The sequence below is a fragment of the Hemiscyllium ocellatum genome, chromosome 4, assembly GCF_020745735.1.
Source record: "Hemiscyllium ocellatum isolate sHemOce1 chromosome 4, sHemOce1.pat.X.cur, whole genome shotgun sequence".
Taxonomy (NCBI): Eukaryota; Metazoa; Chordata; class Chondrichthyes; order Orectolobiformes; family Hemiscylliidae; genus Hemiscyllium; species Hemiscyllium ocellatum.
In genome coordinates, this window is record NC_083404.1 from 37,557,750 (window position 1) to 37,576,426 (window position 18,677).

The 18,677-nt window shown below is 41.3% G+C and overlaps 2 protein-coding genes across 8 annotated transcripts in view; one reads left to right on the forward strand and one right to left on the reverse strand.

Moving 5' to 3' along the window:
* The window catches only part of LOC132812414 (cytosolic 5'-nucleotidase 3A-like), a 29,191-nt gene extending 12,565 nt beyond the window's left edge, over positions 1 to 16,626 (reverse strand). Inside the window, exons 1-5 of one of the 7 annotated variants that reach the window (XM_060822939.1) lie at positions 16,524 to 16,625; positions 10,347 to 10,407; positions 10,130 to 10,235; positions 2,759 to 2,857; positions 182 to 251 (exon numbers count right to left, since the gene is read on the reverse strand). In XM_060822939.1, coding sequence (XP_060678922.1) covers positions 182 to 251; positions 2,759 to 2,857; positions 10,130 to 10,231 — 271 coding nt within the window. In that variant the 5' untranslated portion in view covers positions 10,232 to 10,235; positions 10,347 to 10,407; positions 16,524 to 16,625. The other 6 variants (XM_060822938.1, XM_060822945.1, XM_060822941.1 and 3 more) reach the window with 6 other exon arrangements.
* A 1,745-nt stretch (positions 16,627 to 18,371) lies between these two features.
* bbs9 (Bardet-Biedl syndrome 9) overlaps positions 18,372 to 18,677 on the forward strand; it is a 562,903-nt gene continuing 562,597 nt past the window's right edge. Inside the window, exon 1 of the mRNA XM_060822953.1 lies at positions 18,372 to 18,478. The gene's annotated coding sequence lies outside the window, so the exon portion shown is untranslated. The remainder of the gene's footprint in view (positions 18,479 to 18,677) is intronic.

Genomic DNA, 18,677 nt, shown 5'->3' on the forward strand with positions numbered 1-18,677 from the left:
GACAATGGTATTAGTAAAGCCATTTTGAAAATGTGACAGGAAATTAAGGACACATTTTAGTAAAAGCTCAGCATTCAGGAGATGGGTTTGATCTTTGTTGGCATATGTCTTCTGCTTCCCAGCAATGTGAAGGTGTCAATTCAAATGGCCACAGAATTCTGTACTATATCAGAGTACCTACTGTGACAGGTTGGACACCTTTTCCCATTGTGGAAGAACTTGCTCAGTGTCATATCAAAATCTGTGATTATCTGCCAAACATCAAGAGCATACAGCACAATTAATATTGAAAAACTGGTGATAAATTACATACATTAAAAGACATAGTTATTAAGCATTAAAAATAAGTTATCAGTAAGTTACTGTTACTTTTTCCAATTGGTGTAAATCATTTGTAATGTATTTTGTGGTGTCACCACGTCTAAGTGCCTTATAGCTGATTAAGTACCTTTTGAAGTATAGTCGCTGTAATAAAGTAGCTGAAAATGTGTTGCTGGTTATAGGCGCAGCAGGTCAGGCAGCATCCAAGGAACAGGAAATTCGACGTTTTGGGCAAAAGCCCTTCATCAGGAATGAGAAAAGTGTGTCCAGCAGGCCAAGGTAAAAGGTAGGAGGGGGGACTTGGGGGAGAGGCAATGGAGATGTGATAGGTGAAAGGAGGTCAAGGTGAGGGTGATGGGCCGGAGTGGGGTGGGGGCGGAGAGGTCTGGAAGAAAATTGCAGGTTAGGAAGGTGGTGCTGAGTTCAAGGGAATCGACTGTGACAAGGTGCGGGGAGGGGAAATGAGGAAACTGGAGAAATCTGAGTTCATCCCTTGTGGTTGGAGGGTTCCCAGGCGGAAGATGAGGTGCTCTTCCTCCAACCATCGTGTTGTTATGTTCTGGCGATGGAGGAGTCCAAGGACATGTCCTTGGCGGAGTGGGAGGGAGAGTTAAAGTGTTGAGCCACGGGGTGGTTGAGTTGGTTGGTCCGGGCGTCCCAGCCCTGGTGGTGGGGTCCGTTTGGAGGTGGCGGAAATGACGGCGGATGATACGCTGTAAACGGAGGTTGGTGGGGTGGTAGGTGAGAACCAGTGGGGTTCTGTCCTGGTGGCAGTTGGGGGGGGCGAGGCTCAAGGGCGGAGGAGTGGGAAGAGGAGGAGATGCGGTGGAGGGCATTGTCGATCATGTCTGGGGGGAATCTGCGGTCTTTGAAGGAGGTGGCCATCTGGGCTGTACGGTATTGGAACTGGTCCTCCTGGGAGCAGATGCGGCGGAGGCGAAGGAATTGGGAATATGGGATGGCGTTTTTACAGGGGGCAGGGTGGGAGGAGGTGTAGTCTAGGTGGCTGTGGGAATCAGTCGGTTTATAGTAGATATCTGTGTTGATTCGGTCGCCCGAGATAGAAATGGAAAGGTCTAGGAAGGGGAGGGAGGTGGATTTCCTGTTCCTTGGATGCTGCCTGACCTGCTGCGCTTTAACCAGCAACACATTTTCAGCTCTGATCTCCAGCATCTGCAGACCTCACTTTTTACTCGCTGTAATAAAGTACCACATCAAGGTATTCACACAACAATTCCAATTATCATTTGAATTCAGACACCTCACTTGTATTTATATTTTTGCACTACAGTCAGTTCTGCTACAATGCTGTAATTCTGTTCTCCTAGAATCCTATGTTGTAAGAAAATTATGTAATAGCATTTAAACAAATTGCTTTATAACTAGTGCACGTTTTAAAACTTTAGAAACTGCTTTAGAAACAGTGTCCCCAATTCGTCAACCGTGTTATAGCAAATTCATGTTAACGAAACACCCGCTATAACAGAATGACTTGTACTTTAATCTATCATTTGCGACAATAGAATAGGCTGCTTTTAAGCCTTTTTTGCCATACTGATGGCTAAGTTGTGAATCAGAACTCCAGAATACACAGAATGCATGGTTCATTATTCAATTTGTACCTGGTCTCCATTTAAACCGATGACAGTAAAAAAAAGGAATACGTCCGTGCAGGTTTGTGTGTTGTAATATATCAAAAGTTATGAAACTAAATGCACTATAACATTCTACAAAATGCCTTACATTGAGAAACATTGTATATCTGTGATCTTTGCTACAATAATTAATTTTATTAAACATGTGTCTGTAACAACATTAAGCTAATTTTTTATTGAAGTGCTTCACACACAGTCAAAATGATGCAGAAACTTCAGTTGAATGTGTATTTGCAAAATTGTTTTCCTGTTTCCCTTTAAATTTCTTTTCAATTATTTCTAATTCTATTTCAAAGTTACTACTACATCTGCTTCCACTGACCTTTCAGACAGTGCAGTCCAGATTATTTAATGGATAAGTATATTCTCATTTCACCGCCAGCTACTTAAGCAATAGTCTTAAATCTAATCTTTGCAACCATTCAGACGGCAAAAACTGTTTCTCCCCACCAAAGCGCCAAGAACATACTCCAGTGATTCCAAACTGTTCTCTGAAGTGCTCTGCTGCCGGTTGTTTATAAAAAGCCTGCCCTTTACTGGACTACAGAAACAGACCCAACTTGTCCATGCCGACCAGATATCCTAACCCAATCTAGTCCCATCTGCTAGCACCCAGCCTATATCCCTCCAAACCTTCCCTATTCATATACCCATCCAGATAAATCAGAAAACGAAACTTCTCTCAAATTTAACAAATTTTGAGTTTAGAAAGGGACGTTGAACTCTGCAGCTATTTTCCCCAGATTCCCTCAATATCACCCACCATTACTGATGTTGCTTACCTGAAGTTTGGAAGCTCCTCCTTTGATAAGACCACATATGATTTGTTCTACTCTTTCAGGGTCCTTAATGTAGATATTTTTTTTCTGGAATTCTGGCATCTGTGAAATGGAAGGATATTTATAATGAATACGGCGAGCACCTATAGATTCAAAAAGTTATACAACATGGAAACCGACCCCTTGGTCCAAAACAGCCCATGCTGAACATAATCTCAAACTAAACTAGTCCCACCTACCTGCACCTGACCCATAGCTCTCCAAACCTCTTATTCATGTATCTATCCATATATCTTTTAAATGTTGTAATTATACCTGCAACCACCACTTCCTCAGGAAGTTCACTCCACACGTAAAAAAGTTGGTTTCATGTCTTTTTAAAACTCTCTCTCCCCTCATCTTAAAAACGTAGCCCCGAGTCTTGAAGACCCCATCCTAGGGAAAAGACAACCACCATTAACATCCATCTATATGTCTCATTATTTTATAAACTTCTTTTAGGTTGATCCTCAACTTCCTATGCTCCAGTGAAAAAAGACCCAGCCTTTATTTATCATTTTAGCTTCCATACCGGGCAACATCCTGGTAAATTTCTTCAGAACCTTCTCCAGCTTAATACTATCCTTCCTATAATTCGGTGACCAGAACTGGCCATCGTATTCCAGAAGAAGCTGCACCAATGCCCTGTACAATCTGACCATGACTTCCCAAATTCTATTCTCAAAGGACTGAGCAATGAAGGCAATCGTGTCAAATGCCTACTTAATCACTCTCTCTATAAGAATTATGTACCTGCAACCTTCGGTCCCTCTGTTCTATAACACTACCCAAGGCCCTGCCATTAATTGAAGAAACCCTACTCTTGTTTGTAGTACCAAATGCAATATTGCACATTTATTTAGGTTGAACTCCATCTGCCATTTTTCAGCCCATTGACCCCATTTGATCATGATCCCTTTGTCACCTTAGAAAACCTTCTTCACTGTCTACTATGCCACCCACAAACTTACTAACCATGGCTTCATTATTCTCATACAAATCATTTATGTAAATGACAAAAAGAGGACCCAGAACCAATCCCTGTGGAACACTACTGGTTAAATGCCTCTGTCTTGTGCCATTAAGCCAATTATGTATCCAGTCAGCAAGTTCACCCTGAATCCCATGTGATCCAACTTTATTGATTAGTCTACCATGCGGAAATGTATCAAAGGCTTTACTAAAATCCAAATAAGCATCTACTGCACTGTCAATCTTTTTGGTTACTTCCTCAAAAAACTTATTTGATGGAACATGACAAAAAAAATTACTTCAAGTTTTGTCACTTGTATATACTAAATGTAAACAAACCACTGATCATACATTTCAGGTTTTTAAATAATCATTCACAGGATGAGGGAGTCATTGGCTAGGAGCATTTATTGCCCATTCCTAATTGCCCAGAGTAAACCACATTGCTGTAGGTCTGGAGTCACATGTAGGTCAGACCAGGTAAGGTTGGCAGTTTCCTTCCTTTAAAAAAAAAGGACATTAGTGAACCAGATGTGTCTTTCCCAACAATTAATAAATGGATTAACAGTCCTCATCAGACTCTTAATTCCAGATTTTTAAAAAATTAATTCAAATTATACCATATACTGTAGTGGGATTTGAACCTGGGTACCCAGAACTTTATCTGGTCACTCCACCCTCTCCTCCCTGACCTACCACCTTCATCCCCTCCCCCACTTACCCATTGTACTCTATGCTACTTTCTCCCCACCCCCACCCTCCTCTAGCTTATCTTTCCACGCTTCAGGCTCACTGCCTTTATTCCTGATGAAGGGCTTTTGCCCAAAACGTCAATTTCGCTGCACTTTGGATGGTGCCTGAATTGCTGTGCTCTTCCAGTACCACTAATCCAATTCAGTGATAATACCCATTAAGTCAGTGCCTCCCCAAAGTGTCCATTTTGTAATCTATTTTATCAATGAAGTTGTAGCAAAGTGGAATGAACATAGTTCAGGTATGCAACTCGATGTGACACTTCACCATACCAAATACACAGAATTGTAAAAAGTTGATTTCGGAGGAACATTTTATATTATGGTCAATATAAATCTCTACTCATGAGTAAACATCAGTCATAGCTGACTTGATTTAATACCAAAATTTGGTAAACTAATATTAGAGAAGTGTATGTTTTGTTTGAAATTAATTATGCTATAAATCCAGATTAGCATTCAAACAGACCAGTGATCACGTCTGAAATCGATTCTAGTCCATAAATTACTGTTTGTTTTTTTAAAAACAAAGTTCCAACTAACAAAGTCAAATGATGCAATATCATTCATCTCAAGGAAACTTTACCACTTATAAGCCACTTGAGATAACAGTAGTTTGTACTGTATTTACAAACAGTACAAGCTGATCATAGAAGACAGGATTGAGAATTATATTATGACAGGAAATTAGTCATATTATCCATCAATCTCCTCTCAACCTCATACTTCAAGGCAAATAAATTACAGGTCCAAACTTAAGCCCACCTGACACTTTTTGACATTCATTAGGTCACACATCCCACCACAGTATGAACTTTGTGCAAACATGATGTCTGTTTTGAGTTCCCAAGTGTGTTCACATTTTCGTCACCAGATGCTGTGATAAAAGTATTGCTGGGTAAAAGCTTGCTTCAGTTAGTACCATCTTTTCTGAGTTGGTTGATAATAGTTGAATCCCCAATTTAGGGCCTCAGCACACAATCTAGGTTAACACTCCAGTGCTCTATTGAACCACCATCCTTCTTTTAGAGATGATAAACTAAGACTATTTCTAGGTGTTCAATATACTGACATTTCACAGCATTATTTGAAAGACAGCAAGTTCTCCATAGTCTCTTAAATTATAAAACAAAAGCCTCAACTGGCACACTTATCTTACTGCTTTTTGGAACACTGCTACCGACTGTGCATGCCACATCAGTATGCTTGCAATATTACAAAACAATTTACTAGATAGTAGTTAGGTACTACTGACTTCAGGACTATGTTTCATCCATTGTATAGTTCATATCACAAATCAAGTTATTAACAATGACTCAATGATTCAGTATAAACAAGTCACATGTGGAACTTTATCCATGTAGATATTATTTTCAAAACCAAAAGGAAACAAAAACAAAATAAGACAAACAACTGTCCATCAAAATCTGCAGAGAAAGCAGACAGTGGGTAATTCAAGGTTGTGCCATTCAGAAAAGAAAAAAAAAGGAGTGACAGAGAAAACAAACACTAAACAAATTATCTACCAAATAATAGAAACAATAAAAGTGGGAGCCAAATAGAGGTTTATAAAATCATGAGGGGTATAGCTAAGGTAAGTGGCAGGTGTATTTTCCTAGAGTAGGGGATTTCAACACTAGGGTCAAATTTTTAAGGAAAAAGTAGGAGAAAGTGAAGTCTGCAGATGCTGGAGATGAGAGTCGTGAGTGTGTCGCTGGAAAAGCACAGCAGGTTAGGCAGCATCCGAGGAGCAGAAGAATCAAAATTTTGGGCTGGAGCTTTTCATCAGGAATTCTTGATGGGCTCCGGCCCAAAACATTGATTCTCCTGCTCCTCGGATGCTGCCTGACCTGCTGTGCTTTTCCAGAAACACTCGACTCGTATTTTTAAACGTGAGAGCAGGAAGATTTTAAAAAGGCATGAGGGGCAATTTTTTTGTTAAAGCACAGAGTGGTTCAGGTGTAGAATGGACTTCCAGAAGAAGTAGTGGATGTGGGTACAGTTACAATGTTTAGAATACATTTGGTTAATTAAGTGAATAAGAGATATGGGCCAAGTGCAAGCAGGCAGGACTAGTTTAGTTTGGGAATACGGTCAGCATGGACTGGTTGGACTACAGGGTCTGTTTCCATGCTGTATGACTCTGGCTCTGTGAGTAGTAAAGGCACAGGAATTGAGAGAAAAGTGATAACACGAGGGCAATGGAAAATACAATAATTAGGTTCCAAATTTAAGACAAGCTGAACTGAAAAGTTCAGAGGATCAATCAACTCAAAAACACAGCAGGAATAGAGTTGTATCTTTGCCAGCTGGCACCATACTCTGATGAAGAGTCTCCATTCACCCACTAGATCAAACCTAAGCTCCTCTGTAATGTAATTAGAGGATACAGATGCAGTCCTCAAATCAGTGCTTAGGACACAAGGTCCAGGCAGCTAAGAATAGAATGAGGCTTGGAGGAATATCGGGAGAGTAGGACCAACCTTAAACAAGGAATCAAGCAGGCTAAAGGGGGTCATGAAATAACTTTAGCCAGCAGAATTAAGGAGAATCCCAAGGCCTTTGCTTCATTTGTGAGAAGAGGGTAACTAGAGAAAGGGTTGGTCTACTAAAGGATAAGGAAGGAAGGTGTTGTGTCAAACCTGAGAAAATGGGTGAGATTAGATTAGATTACTTTTTAGTTTAGATTAGATTAGATTACTTACAGTGTGGAAACAGGCCCTTCGGCCTAACAAGTCCAGACCGACCTGCCGAAGCTCAACCCACCCATACCCCTACATTTACCCCTTACCTAACACCAAGGGCAATTTAGCATGGCCAATTCACCTGACCCGCACATCTTTGGACTGTGGGAGGAAACCGGATCACCCGGAGGAAACCCACGCAGACAAGGGGAGAACGTGCAAACTCCACACAGTCAGTCGCCTGAGGCGGGAATTGAACCCGGGTCTCTGGCACTGTGAGGCAGTAGTGCTAACCACTGTGCCACCGTGCCGCCCAAATGATTTTCAATGATTCCTTTGAATCAGTGTTTACTGACGAGAGAGACATGATGAATGCTGAGATTAGAGACAGAAGTTTGTTTACTCTGGATCACGTTGATACAAGAAGGGAAGATGTATTGGGTAGGCTAAAGGATATTAAAGGTGGACAAATCCCTAGGACCGGATGGGATCTATCCCAGGCTGCTGAGGGAAACGAGAGAAGAAATAGCTGGGGCCTTGACAGATATCTTTGATAGCATCCTTAAAAACAGGTGAAGTGCTGGAGGACTGGAGGTTGCTAAGGAAACAATGAGGTCTGCAGATGCTGGAGATCAGAGTTGAGAGTGTATTGCTGGAAAAGCACAGGTCAGGCTGCATCCAAGGAGCAGAGCTCCAGCCCGAAACGTCTATTTTCCTGCTTCTTGGATGTTGCCTGACCTGCTGTGCTTTTCCAGCAACACACTCAACTCTGGAAGGTTGTTAATGTTGTCCCCCTACAGACCAGTGAGCCTGATGTCAGTGGTGGGAAAGTTGCTGGACAAGGTACTGAGGGATGAAATCAATTTATATTTGGAAAATACTTGGGTTATCAGTGATAAGCAACATGGTTTTGTGAGGGGGAGATTGTGTCTTGCCAACATAGAGTTCTTTGAGGAAGTGACCGAGATGAAGGAAGGGCTGTAGATGTCATATACATGGACTTTAAAGTGTTTGATAAGGTTCCCCATGGTAAACTAATGGAGAAAGTGAAGTCACATGGTGTTCTAGCTAGGTGGATAAAGAACTGGTTGAGCAACAGGAGACAGAGAGTAATAGTCGAAGGGAGTTCTCGAAATGGAGAAAGGTGACCAGTGGTGTCCCACAGGGATCAGTGCTGGAGCCACTGTTGTTTGTGATATAATAACTGATCTGTAAGAGGGCACTGTTGGTCTGATCAGTAAGTTTGCAGATGACACAAAGATTGGTGGAGAAGCAGAAAGCATAGGGGACGGTCAAAGAACACAGGAGAATATAGATAGACTGGAGAGTTGGGCGGAGAAGTGGCAGATGAAGTTCAATCCAAGCAAATGTGAGGTGATGCATTTGGGAAATCTAATTCTAGCCTGAACTGTACTGTAAAAGGTACATCCTTGAGAAAAGTTGATGAATAGAGAGATCTGGGAGTTCAGGTCCATTGTACCCTCAAGGTGGCTGCACAGGTGGATAGAGCGGTCAAGACGGCATATGCTATGCTTGCCTTCATCGGACAGGGTATTGAGTATAAGAGCTGGCAGGCCATGTTAAAATTGTACAAGACTTTGGTTCGGCTGCATTTAGAATACTGTGTACAGTTCTGGTTGCCACATTACCAAAAGGACGTGGACGCTTTGGAGAGGGTGCAGAGAAGGTTTGTGAGGATGTTGCCTGGTATGGAAGGTGCTAGGATTGGTTTCATTAGTAAAAAAGGAATTGAGTGGGGAACCTGATTGAGGTCTACAAAATCATGAAGGATATAGACAAAGTGGATAGAGAAAAGCTTTTTCCCAGGGTGAGGGATTCAATAACGAGAGGTCACGCATTCAAGGTGAGAGGTGAAAGGTTTAAGGGGGATACAAGTGGAAAGTACTTTACAGAGAGGGAGCTAGTGCCTGGAATGCGTTGCCAGCAGAGGTAGTACAGGCAGGCATGGTAGATTCTTTTAAGGTGTGTCTGGACAGATGCATGAGTAGCTGGGGAGCAGAGGGATACAGATCCATAGGAAGTGGGCGATAGGTTTAGACAGTGGATTTGGATTGGCTCAGGCTTGGAGGGCCAAAGGGCCTGTTCCTGGGCTGTAAATTGTTTTTGTTCTTTGACACAGATCTGCAAAGAACAGGATTGTATACAATATTCAAATATACTGTATGCTTCATTTCTCCCAAATGTTGCTTTTTTGAATAAAATATACTAGAGTGTGTTTGTAACATTAAAGAAACACATTCTATAAATGTATCTGTTTCAGGCTGACAGTAATTCCCACTGTAACCCTACACTCCAGCATTGAACGTTTGCAAACTGCTGCCATTTATACAAGTTCCTATCTGATTGTCAGTCCTTTGAAAGCAGCTTTCATATAGTTGGACACTCGAGCAACGTTGTTTGCCTCGGTTCATAAGTGTAACAGCAGGCTTTAGAACCAGAGTAAAGACTTTAAAGAAATATGCAGCATAAATACTTTAGGAAAATGCATCATTACAAAGATCTGATGATTAAGTAAACTAGTTAACCAATGGATCAAACCATCTTTGCATATAAATATAGTACTTGAGAAAGAGAGACGTGCTGCAATTTTTCCAGCTGAAATTTCCAGAAAACATTCCTCTAACACCAGCAACTGTGTGTCCATTGACTGTCCTTGATGGAAAGCCAAGGGCAGTAAGCTGATCCACATTCAACATGGCAATCTTTTGCAACCTCTACGCTATTCAGTGGCTTTGGTAATTATAAGGCTTGCCTCCCCTGGATAAGAAAGCATCCAAAAAAGATAATACACACACTATTTTGAAAACTGATTTTGTACCATGTTTTTAAAAACTAATTAAGCAATTAGTGCACAAAAACTGGCAACCTACTAGGTGAAAATGGATTTTATTTTGTTCAGTAGATACCTGTGTGTGCACTGCAGCACATTTTCTCCTCATTAACCCTTGACTCAGTCCTGAAGCCACGACAGCGATGCCCAACAACATCCAGAGCCACAGTACTTGCATAAAACTAACAGAGAAATAACCAAATAAATTACTTCCTTGAAAACCTTTCAGGTCTAAGCTCAAATTGCAGAAATGTGAATTGCTTGCAAAAGCACTTATATTGCAAATGCTTTACCTGCAAGTAGTTTACAACACAAGTTGAGCACAGGTTTCTATCAGGCTGTCCTTGCTGCAATCTGCAGAAGTGATAGGAAAGATTTTGTTGATTATCAAAGCCTTTATATAAACACAGCCCAAAATAGCAGAACCAATCACTTTAATGCAGTGCCATGATACCACAAATAGAAGGGAGTGTGAAAACGTCAGTGAGCATTTCAGTTTAACATCTTAGTGTCTGAAACAAACTTGATATTTTAAGCTGCAAATAGCTCAACTAATTGAGATAAACAAATCCAAATCATATTTTTCTGAATATGAACCATCCCATAAACTGGACAGATATAAACAGCTCAAGTTTAAGGAAACTGTATTTTGTAAAAAGTCAATGCAATATCACCAGCTGCATTTTAAGCATAATCAACAGTTTGCTTTGTTGTTCTATATCTGTTTCCAACACTCAAGTTACACTTTTATAGTTGCAAAAAAAAACCCAAAATATTCACAATTTTGTGTTCAGCTTTTTCCCTCAAATCTGTTTACTTGGTACTTAAACTCATTTTGCTTTCAATCATAAAAGCTAAGTAAATATCATAAAATAATTAACTAATCATACAGATCCAAACTTTTACATCAATACTTAAGGTAGAGAACATAAATGTTTCAAAGTCCAGCTTAAAAATTCCAATGACGAATTTTATTGTTGGGTTTTATGATTTCTTAAGTTCCCATATTTATGAAAAAAGTAGAAAAGAAAGGGAATAAACTGAAACCTTTAAAAAGCATAGTTGGTAATTAAATCCAGTTTTTTGGTGATAATTGCATGTGTTATGAAACAGACCAACAATGGAGCATTTAGACACTAGGTGAAAATTAACAGTCAATATCTTGGGGAGCTACTCCAATCGTTAACTAAGAAAGATGATTTGTTAGCATACTGGAAAACAAGCAAATTGCAAAACCTATTATATGCAAAGAATACTCAATGTCCAAAATAGGCAGGATTTGCAGACTAACAGGTGATGCAAAAGGTCAAAAACTAAAACTCATCGACAATATCCATGTTCTAAATACAGCATTTTAAAGTATAAATCATCTATCAAAAGTCTATATAGCAATAATACTTTCAAAAATTGTTCAAAAAGTGACTTTGCTTCAAGCTGCAGTTTACATATTTCATTACTGTGCCATACCTAGGATTAGGAAGCACACTCATATAGAGGATTTCAATCTTCTTTGAACTAGGTACTAAATATTCTTGGTTACCATCTGTTCAGCAAAGACTGTAAAGGGTGGTAATACTGACTACCCAGTACATTCCAGTCCTCAAGAAACAGGACTCTTATGAGGAATCGTAGTTGAACAGTCAACTAAAGTAATCTGATTGAAGACTTTTCTGAGAGATGATTCATACTTAAAATAATCAAGTAAAATGTTGCACTTAGAACATAGATATTGTTGATGGGTTTTAATTTTTGATCTTTGCATCACCTGTTAGTCTGCAAATCCTGTCTATTTCATGCATTGAGCAGTCTTTGCTTTTGGCTGGTTTTGCAATCCGATTGTTTTCCAGCATTCTAACACTCTTTTCATAATTGACTGTTATTGGAATAGTTCCCTAAGATGTAGACTTAAATTTTTACCTTGTATCTCTGTGCTGCAACATTCTATAACACATGTGATCATGCATATTCAATGACAATTTATTTGGCTAGGGCTAAGGAACAAAAAAAGTGTGCAATTACATTGCTAGATATTATCTACTGGCCATAAACTAAGAAAAAGGATTGATAGAAAAAAAATTGCCAAATAATTAGAAAAGTAAAAATCATAGAGTAGTTATAATGGGAGACTTTATTACCCAAGTACAGACTGGGATTGTAATAATCCCAGTCATTCCCCATAATTTGGGGGCGGCACGGTGGCACAGTGGTTAGCACTGTTGCCTCACAGCGCCTGAGACCCGGGTTCAATTCCCGACTCAGGCGACTGACTGTGTGGAGTTTGCACGTTCTCCCCGTGTCTGCGTGGGTTTCCTCCGGGTGCTCCGGTTTCCTCCCACAGTCCAAAGATGTGCGGGTCAGGTGAATTGGCCATGCTAAATTGCCCCTAGTGTTAGGTAGGGGTAAATGTAGGGGTATGGGTGGGTTTCGCTTCGGCGGGTCGGTGTGGACTTGTTGGGCCGAAGGGCCTGTTTCCACACTGTAAGTCTAATCTAATCTAATCTAATCTAATTTAAAAGGGAATCAGAGTGTGTTCAGGAAAATGTTCTACGGCAGTATGTTTCCAGTCCAATAAGAAAAGAGGTGCTGATAGACCTGGTTCTTGGTCACGTGATGGACCAAACGTGTCAAGATCACAGAAGACTGCTTCAGGCACGGGAATGATTGTATCATAAGGTTCAGACTCACTATGGAAAAGAACAACAGTAAGAAAAATATCCTGGGGATAAGCCAATTTCAGCAGGATAAAAAAGGATCTGGGTTGCATCAATTGGAGCTAAAGACTAGCAGGAGAAACAGCAGCTGCACAATAGGCTACTTTCAAAGATAAGGTAATCTGGCAGAGTCAAGATATATTCCCTCAATAGGGAAAGACAAGGTAAGCAAAGTCAGAGCTTCTCTGGATGACCAAATTAAGATAAAGTATAAAAAGCCTGCTAATGATAAATGTCTCAAAAAATACAATCAAGAACCAGAAAAAAATAGAAGATTCAAGGGGAGGTGAAGAAAGAAGTTAGAAGCAAAGGAGTACGAAAACAGACTAGCAGCTTACATAAAAGGAAATACCAAAATTTTCCATAGGTTCATAAATAGTTAGAGTCGTAAAAGGGTATTTTGCATGGAGGCAGAAGCCATATTTGAGGTATTAAGTAAATACTTTGTATCTGCCTTTATCAAGGGTGACGATGCAGGCCATTACACAAACAGTTGGTGAATGGACATACTGGTGGCATTTAATGTTTAATGTGGGACCTGAATGCAAATGTGCACAACTCATTTCAACTGGAATGACAAGTTGAAAGTACAGTTAATAGAAAATAACAGTATCCTGGGCTTTATTAACTGGGATAGTATGCAGGAACATAGAGGTTATGCTTAACCTGTACAAGACTGTAGTGGCACATCCAGTTCTGCTCCAAGAATATTTTCTGCACTGTATGAAACTTTCACCAGGACAGCTCCTGGGACATGTAACAGTAGTCACAAATACAGATTAGACAAGTTAAGACTGGGAGAAGGAGAAAAGGCAACAAAGAGGTGATTTGATAGAACTCAAAGTTTGTGAGAAGATTTGTAGCTCGGGTGCTCGTTGTTGTGGTTCTGTTTGCTGAGCTGGGAATTTGAGTTGCAGATGTTTTGTCCCCTGTCCAGGTGACATCCTCAGTGCTTGGGAGCCTCCTGTGAAGCGCTTCTGTGATGTTTCCTCCGGCATTTATAGTGATTTGTATCTGCCGCTTCCGGTTGTCAGTTCCAGCTTTTGCTGCAGTGGCGGGTATATTGGTCCAGGTCAATGTGCTTATTGATTGAATCAGTGGATGAATGCCATGCCTCTAGGAATTCCCTGGCTGTTCTCTATTTGGCTTGTCCTATAATAGTAGTGTTGTCCCAGTCGAATTCACACACTCAGATGGTTAGCAACATGAATTCGACTGGGACAACACTACTATTATAGGACAAGCCAAAGAGAACAGCCAGGGAATTCCTAGAGGCATGGCATTCATCCACAGATTCAATCAATAAGCACATCGACCTGGACTCAATATACCTGCCACTGCAGCGGACAGCTGGAACTGACAACCGGAAGCGGCAAATACAAATCACTATAAAAATGCCGGAGGAAACATCACAGAAGCGCTTCACAGAAGGCTCCCAAGCACTGAGGATGTCACCTAGACAGGGGACGAAACGTCTGCAACACAAATTCCCAGCTCAGCGAACAGAACCACAACAATTTGATAGAACTATTTAAAATAATTTGGAAGTGACTGGGCAGAATATATTAGGTAAAGCTGTTTCCCTTCAGAAGTGGACTGAGAGCAAAACAGCACAGATTTAAAGTGATTAATGTCTGGAACATAAGCCAGAGACTGCAACAAGGTGGGTGCAGTTGAAACATTCAAAAGGGAATTAGACTGTTAGCTGGAAAGAAAATGTGCACTATTTTGGGGAGAAGGCTGGAGAATCACACAAAATGAACTACATATTTGGAGGCCCAGTGCAGACGAGATGGGCTGAATGACCTTCTGTATTCTAATAGTTCTGATTCCAATATTAATTCAAATGATGTGCCTCACCTGTAAGTACCTTGTGATAAACATGTTTAAGAAGTTCTAATAAAGCACCTTAGAGCATTCCGTAATGTTTTCAGCTCTTTTATCACTTCTCAAGACGTGGTTAGTTGATTAGTGTCTCTGATTCATTAGCAAGATAATTATACATTAATTGAACTCAAAACGCACATCACTATTCCTTTATCATTGCTAAGTCAAAATGCTGAAACTCCCAGCTCAACAACATTGTGGAAGTACTTTTATATGGAGCAGAATTTTGAACGCAATTTTCTGTAAAACTATTGCAAATTTCCTGAAGTAGTTTTTCAGAACTGAATTGTGAAGTAGCATTTCTAAATTACACAATATGCATTTCATATTGTCACATAATGTAAAGTTCAATGCTATTACATTGTGACAGTAACTTTCACTATTAGCACTTTTTCTGTCCTTTTCCTGAGTTTACATAGTTTCTAATGTTTTCTTATTAAAATATTCAAATGTTTATATTAGCATACAAAACAAAAATCAATAAAAGCAAAATTGTATTAAAGGCAGGCACTAAATATTCTGCCCAGCCAGAGCCACAGACCTGAGCCTGAAATGAAAGGAGGGGCAGAGACCAAAACAAAAATAACTTTCCATGCACAAATTAAGCAAAAAGTGTCAATCACACAGGCGCTCCAACAACATCAGTGAATGCACAAATATCTTTAGGAAACTGAGGTACCACTTTCACAGGAATATGAATTACCTGTAACCACCTATGTCATATGCTGTTAATTATAACATAAGCAACTTCTTGCAATCTGGAATATGATTTAAAAGATTATTTTGAAAAATGTCTTTGCTAATTTCCACTACAATTGTATCACAACTAGCACTGTCTGTTTGCATATTCCATCAGCAATGAACTGTAACACAGATCTGCATAGAAACATAGAAAATACTGAAGGTGGAGTAGGCCAGTCGGTTAGGAGTCACAGTCCATAAATTACGATAAACAGAGACCATAAGGACAACTGATTACATGAAGCTGGAAACACACTACTCCCTTAAGCCAGGGACAAGGCACAGAGGCATGTCCCCGTGAACTAGCACAGAGTTGGGGTTTAAAGCTACAACGTTGGTGTCATTCTGCATCGCATGCCAGCAATCTAGGTAGCTGACCTAATCACGATAGTTCAAGTGTATCTATCACATTGATTTTGTTTTACAAGTCTGCTATGTGATAGAAACAATCATGTTCAATGCGGTTTAGTGATCGCCAGGAGAGCTGACCCACCTTCCTTCCGAGGATGAGGTCACCTGAACACAACTCCTGAACTCCTTGGGGCAGGAGTCACAACATCAGTCTCTAACTTCTACCTCGCCCGTGGCGGGAGTAGCCGGAAGAGTCCTTCCACCTACCAACCCCCGGAGCCGTTTGACGTCCTTCCCCGCGCTCCCGCCACCCCCTTTCCCCGGTGACGGGATCGTCTCAGCCGGCATCTCACCTGCCTCACACCTACCGAGGCTTCTACTGTCGCGGAAAGGTGGCTGTTTTCCTCCGGTGTGTGCGGGTTGGCCTTTGTGAGGTGGTGGTACCCCGGCACTTGCCTCACCTTTGTGACTGCGGCGGTAGCCGGAGCCCTCACGCAGGCGCGGGGTGAACAGCAAGTACCGGGCACCCCGGCTCAGCCTTAAATCCACATACTCACCATCTCGATGATCTTGGTCTTGCGGCCCGCTTTTTTCTTCAAGGTGAAGATATATTGCGCTAGCACGGCGCCTCCAAAAAGCACGCATATGCCAGCTCCAGCCACCGCACCAAACTTCACTACCGCCACTCGATCCATCAGTGATAGACGCAACCTACCGGCTATCAGCACTTACATTCGTCTGCAGGAACCCCACCCAGCACTGCGCCTGCGCGGAACTCACTTTGCTCAATGTTGACCACTGCGGCGACTCGTCCCCCCCGCCCCGGTCCGGATTGGCAGCACTGCGCTTGCCCAGAACCTGTGTCGGTCGGGCCTGTACTGCGCCTGCCTGGACTCAGTCTTGCGTCTCAGCCGGCACGACGCATGCGTGGTTGGATGGTACCCAGCAGGCGGTTCGATGGTTTTGCCTCTTTTGTGTGTGTTTCGGTTCTGGGGCAGAACGTTAATATGGAATTATAGAAAAGTAATAGTTCATTCGCCCTTTCCAGTCTGGACAAGCAGGAAGCTGGAAGAACACAACAAGCCAGGCAGCATCAGAATATGAAGTAATCTATCTTCAGTACTGGGGTGGGGTTTAGGGAGAGAGCTGCAGATAAAGGCGGTGGAAGGGGTGGGGAGGGGAAGGGTGAGATGTGGATAGATAAACACAGGGTACGACCTGGTTGGTCGATGGGAAGAGTGAATCCGGTTCGTGGCAAGAAGGAAGGATCGATGGGAGGGGAGCTGGGATGTGAGTCGAGGTTTCAAACAGGTCGTACCCTCTACCTGTGTTCATCTATCCCCACCTTGCCCCCCCCCCCCTTTTACCTGCAGCTCCCCTTACATCCACCCCCAGTTCTGAAGAAGGGTTATACCCGAAACGTTGACTTCTCCACCTCCTGATGCTGTCTGCCTGTGTTCTTCCAGTCCCCTGCTTGTCTGCCTTGGTGGATTCCAGCGTCTACATTTTTTTGTCTCTAACTAAATTTAACCTTTCCATGGCTGTTTGGGAAGAGTAATTTACGTTGTACCACATATTTTCTAGTAGACCTACAAATATTTTCACTTCAGATATGTTCATCCCAGTCCCAATCAAATGAATGTGTGTCTCACCCACATTTGGAAATCATGGGACACATGAAAAACAGAAATTGCTGGCACAAGTTAGCAGGTCTGGCAACATTGAGGGAGAGAAAACAAAGTTAACCATTTGACTTCAATGACCCTTCAGAACAGATGCTACCAGACTTGTTGAGTTTCTCCAGTAATTTCTAATTTTTGTGTGTGTGTTTCAGAACTCCAGCATCTGCATATTTAAGTTTAGAGAAATACTGGGCAAAGCAGCTTATCTTGTTTCTGGGCTTAGTACCACCCCACCTACTCAACACTCAGTATTTTTACCCTTTCAAAGTTCACTAATTAATTCACTAATCATAAAGGTCTAAGTAAAATTATAATGTCCATTGTTGGCATCACCTTATAAATATTACCCAATATCTTGCACTGCGGGTCATCAATGTTAATAGTAATGATATACTGTGATGTTAGTTTGTGTGCTGCAAGTAATGTTACTGCAACAAACCAAAATGTACAAATTTTATTTTTACAACACTGTAATCCCAGTACAATATCTCATTAGATATTTGCAAGGGATTAAATAGATTTTGTTAACTAGCAGTCTGCCTTAATGTGTTCTGTACATGGTACGTACTGCTCATAATCTTGAAAGTAATAAATGTCAAAGGTGGTGATGAGTCTTCTTGTTGCAAGGCCAAGATCTCTTGCCACATCTTACTAAACATGGCTCATCAACTACCTACCTAACAGTAGCCCTCTCACCCAATTTTGCCACATGATATATCCAGAATAACTCACCTCTGCTAAAATATCCCAAAACGGACTGGTATCCTTGGCATTGGTGCCATCTCTAAAAGTCTGTTGAATACTTGGATGAACATGATCAGTCGAGAGTTGATTTGCATGTTTCCGAACAATTTTTCAGGACACAGCACATGTGCAATTTCTGCTCTACTTTGAAGGGTTAGGCGTTCTTGGAGGTTGGAAACTCAGGCTATCCTCTCCCTCAGGACTGGCAATGGAGGCTGTGACAGACCATGCCAACCTGATCCAAGGTTGCCACATGGGTCAGTGCAGTCTCAGCCATCTGAAGGATTGTAACAGGAATTCAGGAAGAAGGTCAGTTATCTATTCTTCAAGTATAAATGCCATCATTTGTATCCAATACCTCTCATTCACTCTATCTCTGCAACTGCACCCACTTTCAACCAAAGATTATGCTTTACCATCTTAGTGATTGCTTACAACATTTTACCTCTTTCTCTCCACCCTAATCTGACATGCCATGTGCATTCCTTACTCATTCAGGACACCTCCC